This window comes from Vollenhovia emeryi, unplaced genomic scaffold (genome assembly GCF_000949405.1).
Source record: "Vollenhovia emeryi isolate VEMERY1.0 unplaced genomic scaffold, V.emery_V1.0 DF939124.1, whole genome shotgun sequence".
NCBI classification, from domain to species: domain Eukaryota; kingdom Metazoa; phylum Arthropoda; class Insecta; order Hymenoptera; family Formicidae; genus Vollenhovia; species Vollenhovia emeryi.
The window spans coordinates 1,106,704-1,118,835 of record NW_011967242.1 but is presented as its reverse complement, the minus strand read 5'-3'; the positions used below and the strand labels follow the sequence as shown (position 1 = coordinate 1,118,835).

At 39.8% G+C, this 12,132-nt stretch overlaps 2 protein-coding genes across 4 annotated transcripts in view; both read right to left on the bottom strand.

Annotated features, from left to right (window-relative positions):
* Window positions 1-510: 510 nt before the first annotated feature.
* Window positions 511-4,717, bottom strand: LOC105569365. 2 transcript variants are annotated; one of them, XM_012025781.1, is made up of 7 exons: window positions 4,498-4,717; window positions 4,150-4,456; window positions 3,605-3,897; window positions 2,976-3,125; window positions 2,803-2,917; window positions 2,159-2,336; window positions 511-2,081 (listed from the first exon to the last, which is right to left on the bottom strand). In XM_012025781.1, the coding sequence occupies exons 2-7, from the start codon at window positions 4,360-4,362 to the stop codon at window positions 1,936-1,938; spliced, it is 1,095 nt and encodes a 364-aa protein (XP_011881171.1). In that variant the 5' UTR covers window positions 4,363-4,456; window positions 4,498-4,717; the 3' UTR covers window positions 511-1,935. The 2 variants fall into 2 exon arrangements, with proteins under 2 accessions (XP_011881171.1, XP_011881170.1); XM_012025780.1 differs by having other exon boundaries at window positions 4,150-4,717.
* A 1,786-nt stretch (window positions 4,718-6,503) lies between these two features.
* LOC105569363 overlaps window positions 6,504-12,132 on the bottom strand; it is a 33,937-nt gene continuing 28,308 nt past the window's right edge. For both annotated transcript variants that reach the window (XM_012025778.1, XM_012025779.1), the window contains exon 2: window positions 6,504-10,842. In XM_012025778.1, coding sequence (XP_011881168.1) covers window positions 10,194-10,842 — 649 coding nt within the window. In that variant the 3' untranslated portion in view covers window positions 6,504-10,193. The remainder of the gene's footprint in view (window positions 10,843-12,132) is intronic.

Here is a 12,132-nt window from a genome sequence, read left to right as displayed (position 1 = left end):
TTTAGGAAGTAAGCGCAAAGAGAGAACCAATCGGCATCGCGGAAAAGCGACAACAATAAACTTTGATAGATTCGAGTATCGAGTTTACATGTCTTTTTTTAGAAATTGATTGTTTCTACATATTCATTTTTATCCAATTTTATTTTGTATACAAATTATATTCATTTATAATTCATAAAATAATAATTTAAAAATGAAATCTTTAAAGTTTTAATGTGAATATTATACATCGGTGATGTAATCGTTTATTTAATCAAACGGCTCTTATATCTAATTTTCTAAAATAAATGCTGTGGTCCACTTGATATTACGAATACTTTAAAACGTTCTTCTTCTTTTTTAAAACACAAGATATTAAATTCATGAAAGGGCCCCATTTTTATCTTTGCACCAGGGCCCCAAAAACCCTTTGCACGGTCCTGTTCGTATGTAACTAATGCGACGCATTAGAGACAAACGTATCGTCATTACGGCACTGACAGTGAGATAAATTTGACAAGTACTTTAGCCCGAATCTCCCTTTCCCCTTTTGTTCAACGAACAGTGCTTGAGTCAGGTGCGTGCGTATAATAAGGGTGACAATTACACTTTGTCGAAATAAGCGCAGTGATAGTTAAACGCAAGTTGCATCTCTCTCCGCGAGGGTATACATCCGTAAACATATGAATAATCCATACATACACGATATAAAACAATATAACAAGATATTTTGTAAGTGTGTCTATAAGATTAAACTTATCTAATAAATTGTCGTTGTCTTCATTTATGTAATACATTTATCGATGATTCAAACACGACAGGACAATATCTCCGCAGCATCCAGAATCGAAAGACACTGCATACACGTGTTTAGAGAATACGGCGTACAATTTAAAAGATATATAGGCTCTCCTCTTAGGATATATAAGAAAAAAAAAGAGTAGTACCAAACGATATTCCACTTTTTAAAAAAGATCTCGGTCTTGTCTGTCAATTTTGAGAGCGAGACCGTATGTCGACGTACGTCTCTAGCGTTGCCCCCCCCCCCCCCAATTACTGCGATAACAATTCCGTTGCTCAAAAATGCACCTTACCTATTTACTGCCATAAACAAGGATGGTACCCTGTATCAAAGCCACTGTAATCGAATTTATGATGTGACCTAAAGTCAACTTGTTACTGCGAATTAGTGGCGATGTTTCACATCGCTCGTCGAGGCGAATGCAAATTGCACGATACTGTAACTTCGTATTAACAGTGTAGCGTCACATATCGTATATGTACAGCTTCGCAAACGCAAATTTACCACTTCGTGGATTTATGTGCAATTATATCACACGAAGGAACGTATATTCAATTTGGATAAGAGTGCCATTCAACGAACCGATATCGTATTTTACATCTATGACTAGTGTAATATTTGTGTGTCTTGAGTTGTATAGACGATCAACAGTGCGACTAACAGCAATGCTCCTTAACATTTGCTCCGAGAAAAACGCCTCCGACTCGATTGTAACGTTACTGGAGTATCCAGCTAACTGTTGTCGAGACATCCTAAACTAAATTATAAACGCGTAAACGACGATGATTTTTCTACGTAAGCGGGTGTACATCTACGAAATTATGAAATAAACTTAATTTTTGTATAAAAACTTGCTGTACAGTCTTTCTGCGTTGATTCTGATCTTTTCCAGAATATGCGGCGCACTTTGATCGCCGCGTTTGCTCCGTCGCTAGTTTATAATTATATACAAATATAGCTGTACACAAGTCTCAATAGAGAATGGTGCTCGTTGAAAATGACGTGCCATCGATGTGACAAGACAAAAATTCGTACGCAATGTTTTGAACATCACAAAAATCTATTCTTTCGTCGTACAAATAAATTCGTTTGAAAAAGGCTCGTATCTTTCGTCGTTTGTATAAATTCTGCAAATGCTATTTCTCAGAAATATTTCAGTACAACTTCGCCAATTCTCCGCTAACTCGCGGATCTCCTTGCGTTTCAAACGACTCCACTTCCTCAAGATCTCTCGTCGATGCGCCCATACTGCTTTTAGCCTTACGAATCTTCTTAATTTTCTTTTTAATCGCCATCGCGCCTGTTCGTATAACAACACGTTATCCAGGCTACAATCCAATTCAAAATTCAAAGAAAAAGTAAGAATGTAGAACTTACAAACTAGCGTTTGCCACAATTCGACTTTCTTTGCTGTTTTGCTACTGCACTTCCTCAACGACTCTCTGTGCCTTTTGTGGATACCGGCCAGTTCAATGGCTTCCTGCGTTGGCGGTGGAAACAGACAGATTTCGAGCCAATGCGTAGCTTTCGCATGTCCAATGAGTCTCAACCATACCTAATTGCGTATTTTCATTAACATACAGCAATCACACGTATACACATACAGTGCCAGCCAAAATTATATCACTTTTTGATTTCTTTTAGCATAGCTAGTTTTAAAGTGCACGAATAAGAAAACTTGAAAATCACGGTGCATTTTGTTCTATCGTTGCGGAATCCACTCATTGCCAGAAAGATGGAAAAAATGTATAGGTAGCGAGGGCAAATACTTTGATGTATTTTTTGCTTTTGATATCGAAATAAATGAGTTTGTTAAACACCGCGGAAACTAAGTTTACCACCCAATACGCATCACGAATATCATAAAACAGCATGCCATAATTTAGTCATTGCAAAGTAAATCTTGATGTCGATCATTTTACGACGTAAAATTCATCATTTTAATGTCACATTGACGTTTTTGCGATTAACGTGTTCTACTTGGGTTGTTTAAATCAGAAACATGTAGAACTCGTGCCTACCGAATCTAAGCATTCCGCTGCAAACCAGAGCCACAAGCCAGGTTCCGTTCTCGCATGCTTAACTTCCTCCGACCATAGCACAGACGTAGGCACGTAGTGTAAGTACAAATAGATCCTGAGGAACATTATTTGTGTTACACAATACATTGACCGGAGATATAATATTTACTAACCATGTCAGGCAGTGTAACAGAAACAACAGCTTAGAGACTGGTCTCCCGACAGTTTGAAAAATGCACAACAGGATCCGACAGACGTTAACTATCACAATGTCGATAGTCTTGTACATCAGAAAGGTACTTGTTACTGTACACCACCTGTAACTGTAGAAAGCACACACATGTATTCTTGTGTACGCATAAAATTACATAACACACATAGAGGTAAGTCCCCTATTATACGATAGAATCCTAATATGAGATAGCGGAGTTTCTACTAAATTAATAGGCATCGTCTGTTGGTTCGACCATGAATTTCTTGCCCGTGGAGTGAAATCTGTTTAGTAAAAAATTGATTGTTAGATCGTGTAATTGTTGCGAACAGATTTGTGATTGGACGTTGAATACCTACTATCTCATATTAGATTCCTATCTCATAACAGCAGACTTTCCTCTACGTACATGAATGAAGAAAATGTCAATTGTCAGCAAACTAACAATGTCAAATGAAACATCAAGATTTAAATGGCTCTAAACAGTTTTCAGGATGAGACTGAGAAGAAAATAGAGATTGAGCAAAAACAGTGTTAAAAAAATTAGAGAAAACGTTATGTCCACAGAGCAGTTCTAACTGGATGATTTACTTTTGCTGATATGGATTCAAGACAAAAGACGCAAAGAGTAAGTTCGCGCAGCCCTTTATCCAAGCGCCGTGACACAGTATGTCGATTCCCGCCTGATGAAAGTAAAAACTCTTGTGCAGCGCGACCCCCAATTCCCGGTAAGTCACTCCCTGCTCGTGGGGTGCTAAGCTCAGGAGCTGCGCGGCTGACGACTTCATGTAACATACACTACCGAAACAGAATCCGCAGTTCCATACAGCCTCGATTATCCTGCTGCGCTGGACCAGCGGAAAGCGCATACGCCTGAGGAGCGACTGCGGGGAAAAGTACAAGGCGTAAGATATGTGTATTTTGGAAACGCGTTCTCAAAATTTAACGCGTTCAGCCCGATCTACAGTGTGTTCTTTGCGTCTAACAACATTTTGTTTCCTAGCCACGTGCGCGTTTAAAAAACTGGTGCGCGTTGATAAACTGTATATTACACACTGTGCACAATCGTGCATTGTACACGAACTTTTTAAGCTCGTTGCGAAAAGCACATTGTAGATTAGACTTTAAGGACTCACGTTAAGACACTTGTCGTACACCATGTACAGTATCACCCAGAATAGTACGAGGTATCCCACGAGCACGTCGGTCTCCCGTACCTTCGTGTCGCTCGGGTAACGCGAGCCGATGGCCCGCTCGTCCCATAAACTCGGGAGGAACGGCAGAAATTTCGTTGGGTCGAGCAGGGCGCGGAGGCCGACGGCCCAACCGCTCGCCGCCTGTTCATACATCCCTTATCGTCCGACAGCGATACGGTCGATGTGGCGCGACATCGTTAACGACGCGAAGTAACAGAATCCTGGTGACACCACCGCGACCGGGAATCTATTCAAATTTATTCGCTATTCCTCTCGTTGTCACGTTACCTGCCGTGCACACTCGTGTCTCGAAGGCCGACAGCTGATAGCTTGTCACTGCGACAGCGGCATTTCGCTAGAGACTCTCTGCATCACACCGTGTCAATACGCGTCTCCTGCTGAAAAGCACCCCAGGCACGAATTTCAAGGACTTCTTAGAAATATCGCCGACATAACCTAACGGTTGAGAGGCGTTCCCACAAGAGGGTAAAGTTGAAATAAAAAAAGATATTTCGCTAGAGGACGCGCGCCGCCGCGCGCACGTGTGCATACCAGAGAGAAGCCCACAGGCATAATACAGGGTGTCTCATTTTGAATGATCCACGCAAGTATCTCCAGAAATGTGAATGATACGGAGAAACGTTTCGAACAAAAGTTGTTTGGTTCCAAGGGGGACATAAGGTGGTGCCATTGGCTTGACCTTGGATAGTCATTTGAAGGTCACCCTGATGGAAAAATTTTGCTGAAAACGTAATGAAATTTGCTGAAATTTGGTTGAAAATCTCTTGCAATTGACCCAATTTCATTATCGTTTTCAGCAATTTTTCATTAAAAAATTTATTTTCAGTTAAATTCCGCAAATTTCATAATATACAACATTTCTAAAATTTTGTAATTAATTTTTAGTAATATTAATTAACTTTCATCTAATTTCACAGTATTTCATTGAATTTCATAACGAAACTTATGATTTATTTTGAAATGGTTTCAACAAGTTTCCAATAACTTTCATTTCACTTTTCATCAATTTCATTACAGTTTCAGCAAAATTTTTCCATCAGGGCACCTTCAAGTTTTTAAATGCAAACCCCCTATTGTTTATTATACCGTCTTATTCTACTAATTAGTACGAACAACTTTTGCCCGAGACATTTTTTGATTTGCCTAATACTTTTTGAGATATTCAAGAGAAAATTTATAACTTTTTCAATATTTAACTCATGATATCTCGATAACTGTTTGTCGGAGGGAAAAGTAGTACAGGACTTTTTTACTTGATTTGGCCTCGGGAATATGCTGTTGCAATAGTGCTCCAGTTATTGAAAATTTTTGCGTATGTAAATTTTGTGTTTGTTACAATACACAAGAATTTTCAATAATTGAAACACTTATATTGCAACAGCATATTCCTAAGACCGAATCGAGTAAAAAAGTCATGTACTACTTTTTCCTCCGACAGTTATCGAGATATCATGAGCTAAATATTGAAAAAGTTATAAATTTTTATCTTGAATATCTCAAAAAGTATTAGGCAAATCAAAAAATGCTTCGGAGAAAAGTTGTTCACATTAATTAGTAGAACAAGACAGTATAATAAACAATATAGTAGCGGGTTCCGTTAAAAGAATTGAAGGTGACCTTCACGTGACCTTCAAATGACTATCCAAGGTCAAGTCAATGGCACCACCTTATGTCCCCCTTCGAGCCAAACAACGTTTGTTTGAAACGTTTCTCGATATCTTTCATATTTTTTGAGATACTTGCGCGGATCATTTAAAATGAGACACCCTGTATATCTAGACCGAGCGTTTGCCTTTATTTGAGCAGTGGGGGCAGAGGTTCGCGTAGAAAAGGACAAACTCTGTTTTGTGCTATTCCGTTCTCTCTCGTTCGCATGCGACTAAATATGAATATACTCTGTTATGGCAAAGTGTTTTCTTGACATAAAATTTCTGAAAATTGTATCGTGACAGAGCATTTTGTGCTTTAATCATCCTCTTTTTTCAATTGAAAAGAAAAATAGGAAAAATAAACGGCATATGAATTTACATATTAAATTTAAAAAATTATTAGGCTACCTTCAGCTTGCCTGGCTCTGATAATATTTGGTGTTCTTGTTTCTATTTGATAAAAAATAGGTTTTTCTTTTTCGTCGAGATGGTAAAAAGAAGTAAAGACTGTGCATATGAGGATTTGTTAGTGTCGAAGATTAGGGAGAAACCGTATAGTCTCGCGTCTCTTGATGCTTCATTTTAATTACGTATTTGGCTTCGTGAGATACAATAGGCACTGGGTGTGGAAGTAATTAATTTATTACCATCATTCAAGTGCGCAGACGTTTTACAAATACCATACATGTATCCCGAAGATCCAGTACGCACGTTAATCTGTACATATCAACGTCGGTATCGTCTACTAAAGCTAATGTTCCTTACTGAAATTGAGCTCTTTTAACAGCGTTATCGCAATATAAAATCAAGGCAGTTCGTGTACCACCTAATTCCATGTTGCAAACACTACCCATACAGCACGCGTGTCTTAAAGATGTCTTTTAAACATGCGTGCTGTATAGGTAAACACGTGTAAAGCTGAAGGACGCCAAAGTAATAAACGCACGCGTACCACTTGATATATTAATTACGGTGACGAAGCGCTTTTCGAAAACTTGTTGAATTAAATCAATTTCTACATATTTCATCACAGCGCGTAAAGCGAGAAAGCACGAAATATTATATGCGACAATGTTCCAATTGCGTACAGAATATCTTGACACAAGGACTGCAATTGCATCGTGCAACAAAATAAACTATGCAAGAAAGAACTCTTTCAGAATAGAAGTTTCGCTTTAACGTTAAACAAACTGCAAAATGATCCACGTTTGCATACATCTCTCAGAATAAACTCGAGAATAATAAGTTAAATTTCTCGTATTTTATCACCATTTCGCGTATAACAGTACAACAGTAAAAATCTGGTTGAATTATATTCCAATTGGGCACTTTTGTTCTTTTTCGCACAATTGCATTCAAGTGTATCAAATATTCTTTATAAATGTTATTAATCTAATTAACATCGCCAATCCTGTAGTAATGGTCATGATCCCACGCGAAGAGCAGACTATTACCGCAGCACAGTATTTGTATTCTAATCGATTACTTTGCTAACGTTACACACGTATTATTTATGACCCATAAATAATCATAATTTATACGCAATCTCGGGGACTGTCAAATTCTCGTTAAAACTTAGTTACGTTACGCAGCATTGCATCCAGCGCAGCGACGAATATTGTTCTTGCTATTAAGCAGCGCAAACGGAATTACTTGTCATTTCTATCTTTACTTTGGATCATCGGTACGTCACTGATAGCAAATATACCAATGCATGTACGCGCTATTTGAAAATCCCCGAGATGTACCGCCATATCTTAGGAGAATCATAAAAGTAGACAACTCTCACGATGTGGAATGAATATAAAAATCATTCTTAGCGTAACTTAATTCTTAACTTAATTCACCTATGCATAGCGAGTCAATTGCATAATCATGAAAAGCTTAAATGTTCTGAAAGATTCCTCCGAAACACTTTTCCTCTTATTCCACAAAAGCAGGTAAAGAAAATGCGTGAAAAAGACACCTTTCTAAAAATAACAAATCAGTGGCACAGTTACAAGTCCGAATTGTCGTCTAGCCATGATTTTCGTATCGGACGTTTAAGATTTCCACAATTTTGCGCAGCTCACGAATGCAGATTACGTTGAAACATAAGTTTCAACAGATATGGCACCGTATCTATAAATTTGTATTATTTTATGCATCGTTATATGTACATAAAATGTATACAGAGGAAAGAAATGTGTAACGAAATAATAGTGAATTTTGTGCTACTTGTCTCGAAGGATTTTCAACAAGTCGCGAATGTAAAGCGGGAATATACAGTAATGTACTTAAGCACACAAAGATACACTCTTGTAAGAATTTATATCATTTATTAGAAACAATTTGTGTGTTGCTCTCGAAAATTATTGTAACATAGTAACAGTTTTCCTCTCCGCCACTTTTTTCTTCTTCTGCTCTTCTCTAATTTTTGCATTAAAAGTTCGAAAAATTCTTAACCGCAAACTGTACAAATCCGATACGCAAGATCCGCAATCATTCGGATTCTAATGATATTAGCGCGTCAGGAAAGCATCTCACCGGCTCTATTTACAGTGCGAACGCATTATGGATTACGAGTTCCAGACACCGTTCCAAATTCTATCGGCTTAGAAACATGCACCGACCAATCGTTCTTTTTCGCCTACGACTTAAAAACGATTCACCGCGAACGAGCACATTCACAACTCGCGCAACTTACAAGTTAAACGGTGCCTTCTATTAACTTTATGTAGAAATAAATAATCGTAGAGCACTAAATATGTATATATACACACTAACGTCGGTCGCCGCCGTGGCATAAGATACAATTCGATAACATTAACAATTCGCTCTCTCGCGAAAGTGAAAATCCAAAAATGAGGAGAAAAATCTAAGGGAGAAGGGATACTTGAGCGTGACTGACGCGACTTCTACCGCAGACATACACGACACTCCAAGACATATACTATAGTTTGTACAATCTCACTCCGCTATGTCCAAAATGCACTCGTTCTTTCGATGTAGCAGTATTTACAGTAATTCAGAGGTAATTCGGTACTTTAGTCACAAACCACTAGTCGTGACTTATATTACAATAAATCGCATATGTTATAAAATAACATCCAACAATAATATATACATATGAACTATTACGGCTCCATCTCGTTTCTTTCCATACAATTTATAAATAGTTTTTAAAAACCTTCAAATGTCTATAACAATAATATTTTTGTATTTTGTATCCTTGAGATCTCGACACATCGTTTAAGTCTAAAAAGAGGGACCTATGTACGAAAGCTGTTAAAATAAATAAATAAATATACACAACGAAAGGCCAAACTTCATTTTATCGACGATTCTTTTCAAATGATTTTAGTCATCCTCGAATCGTTGGCAGTTTTTCGACAGAAAACTTGTATGTCCAAACTAAATTTCTTTTGCAAGCGTGAACCGAAGCGGCCAATCTGCAACAATTTTAAATTAATTCCAATTCTTTGTGTACAAAAGTAAAAAATAATGGCGTTAAATGGAGAATTACTCTAAAGCAACGCGATGCTTCATCGAAAGAAAATTGTACGAGAAAATGCAATCTAGGATGTGACGCAAGTAAGAGTGGTCTAAACTACACAATTCATGCGCTTAAATGTGCCGTTCACATATGACATTTTCATTTTATGTTCATCTTTCTCGTACCTTCTATACCCGACACACACACATACAAGCATATACGTGATACAAATCTAAACCTATTACTAGAAATACAATATGCTCCAACCGCAATAAAATAACGAAAAAATGATTTATGTTACGTATAATCACATCCGTCCCTGATTGTAGGTTGTTCTCATTTTGTTCAACTGAATTCGATTGCCAGTGCGAAAGCTATAGTTGAAAACTGAACAAAACTAAGTGTTATCTCTTTATAACGCTATCTATACCAAAAATAACGCGTCCCTCGAGCTATCTTATCTCATGTTCTCAATTCCGTTTAAGAACTAATAGTTCGTACGCGTGGTGATTTACGCATTCGACAATTTATTGTCTCGTCTGAATACATTACCGGAATACTTTAGCGTTGGCACAAACGGAGCGCGCGGGCAGCGTATTTCAATCGCAGCGAATTATACAGCAAGATAACGGATTGATATCGGGTTTTAGAGCTCCACGGCGTGAGGTCCTTCGCGATTCGCCGCGCGGCGCTTCCTGAAGTTCTGCCGAGGCACCTCAGGAAGCCGGGAGTCGCGAAAGTGTCCACGAGATCGATCGACGGGGCCTGTTCGCGATGACAATCAATGACGCGCAGGCGGCGACGCAGACGAAAGCGACGGTGATGATGCCGGCGGCGAATCAGACTTGCCCGCCCACGTCGGCCTGGTACCGCAACGTCAGATACTCAGCCGCCTCCGTCATGCGGGCGATGCTGCTGTGGAGGCCGCGCAGATGACGCTTAAAGTTCTCGGCGGCGATGCTCGCCAGGTCGACCGCGCACTCCTCGGCCTCCAGACCGCTGTCGATCTCGATACCGTTCTCGGAGTCCGAGTCGGAGGTCCAGGCGATCGAGGACGCGCTCTGCACGCTCTGCATGGACGTGGTGCTGGGGCAACGCACGTGGCCGAGTCTACCGCCGTTCGCGTGGTGGTGCGCCAGCTCGGCGGACGGGCTGCCGACCGGATGGCTCTTGATCGGCGTCTGATCGTCCGCCACGGTGCCCCGCGTGGGCTCCTGCGACCACAGCAGCTCGATCTTCATCTGATTGATGATGTTATAGAGGCGGTACAGATCGGTGTTGGCCAGGGTGTCCTTCACCGTGCAGCCGCGCTTGCCCTTCATGCAGACCGTGTCGCCGGCGTCGCCCACGGACAGGTCCAGCAGGCGGCTCGGCACCAGAATGGTGTCCTCCATCTCGCTCACGGTGCGCACGAATTTCTCCATGCTGTTCAGAATGCTGGCGTTGCTGAACTCCGGCTCGTCGTGCCGGGCGATCCTCCGCAGACTCCTGCAATGAAAATTATTCGCCGTTCTATTACACATGTTACACGTTTCGAGATACAAAGCCTTACGCTAGGGTGGATGGAAAATTTTCTTTTAACGCGCTCTCTGATGGCGAGAATGAATTGGACGATATAGAAAGATACATTTAATACAGTCTACATGTATACTACAGGCAACGGTTCTTTTGCTTACAACAAGCCACACGGGGAGAATTTTTTTCTTAAAATTTACCCTCAAAATCATGTAATCGTTTTTTATCAAGGTTTTTGCAACATTTGGAGATTTATAATGTAAGAGATAAAACATAATTCAGCGTTAAATTATTCGTCAATCAATTGTTTATCAGCTGTTTACCAAGCTGTAACTTTTTTAAATACAATTTTAACAAACGCAACTTCTCTTGAAAACAAAGTCGCTATTTCGCAACCATTTAACATCTCTATTCGGACCAACCGTAACTCATTTTAACAAAATTTTTGACGGTCGACGGGTCTCGTCTCAAAGTCGTCGCGTTTTCATTAACGGAACTGACACTGAGACCGTCATTAAGATTAACTGAACGTATATAATATCCTGTGCGGTAGGCTGATCTTTGCTCGACGGCCGGAGATATTCAATGGTCAAAACATCACAACAGAAGCTTACTCGAGCGGACGTCAGCGTCTTGCTTCAGCGTTTTGCTGCGGAAAAGAGGATTTCTCAAACGGCTGATTTGTATGCGTGCGCTTGACAATGGTGACGTAATAAACGAATATGACGCAACGTCTCATCAAGCAAGTAGCGTCGCACGAGCGTGACATTTTAAGAAGAACATCCGGTGATGCCCTCGTCTTCGATGCGACTGCATTTCGTATCTTCGGAAAATGCTAATGCCGTCGCTAATGACTAGACAAATTTATGTAACGTCTATGTATACACGATAAACGTTGCTGAGGTTAAATCTTGTAATGGGTGGGCAGAATAAAATGGCAAATATTTATAAAAGAAATTCGTTTTATTAGCATATAAAAGAAATATATTCTGTATATCTTACATTCGTTAAGCCTTGTGTCCACAATCCAAGAACTGTGTCCAAGTTCTAGTTCCGAGAAATGTGTAGCTAATCAACCTGCAGCTTTTCCGTAAAGGCCTGTGTCCACGATGCTAGAACTTGGTCCAAGTCTAGCATCGTGAACGCGGGCCTTAAAAGCTGCAAGTTGATTAGCTACACATTTCTCGGATCGTGGACACGAGGCTTTAAAATTTTTATAAACTGAAATCAAACAAATCTTCTTTGAATGTTGACCTTACTAGA

Bases quoted from the DNA above. Each gene is read 5' to 3' on its own strand.
- LOC105569365 (XM_012025780.1), bottom strand. From the start codon at position 4,362: ATGTATGAACAGGCGGCGAGCGGTTGGGCCGTCGGCCTCCGCGCCCTG. The intron at 3,898-4,149 runs GTGAGTCCTTAA...TTTTCCCCGCAG, and splicing joins TGTACGACAAGTGTCTTAAC to TCGCTCCTCAGGCGTATGCG. The intron at 2,337-2,802 runs GTAGGCACGAGT...ATACGCAATTAG, and splicing joins CAGCGGAATGCTTAGATTCG to GTATGGTTGAGACTCATTGG.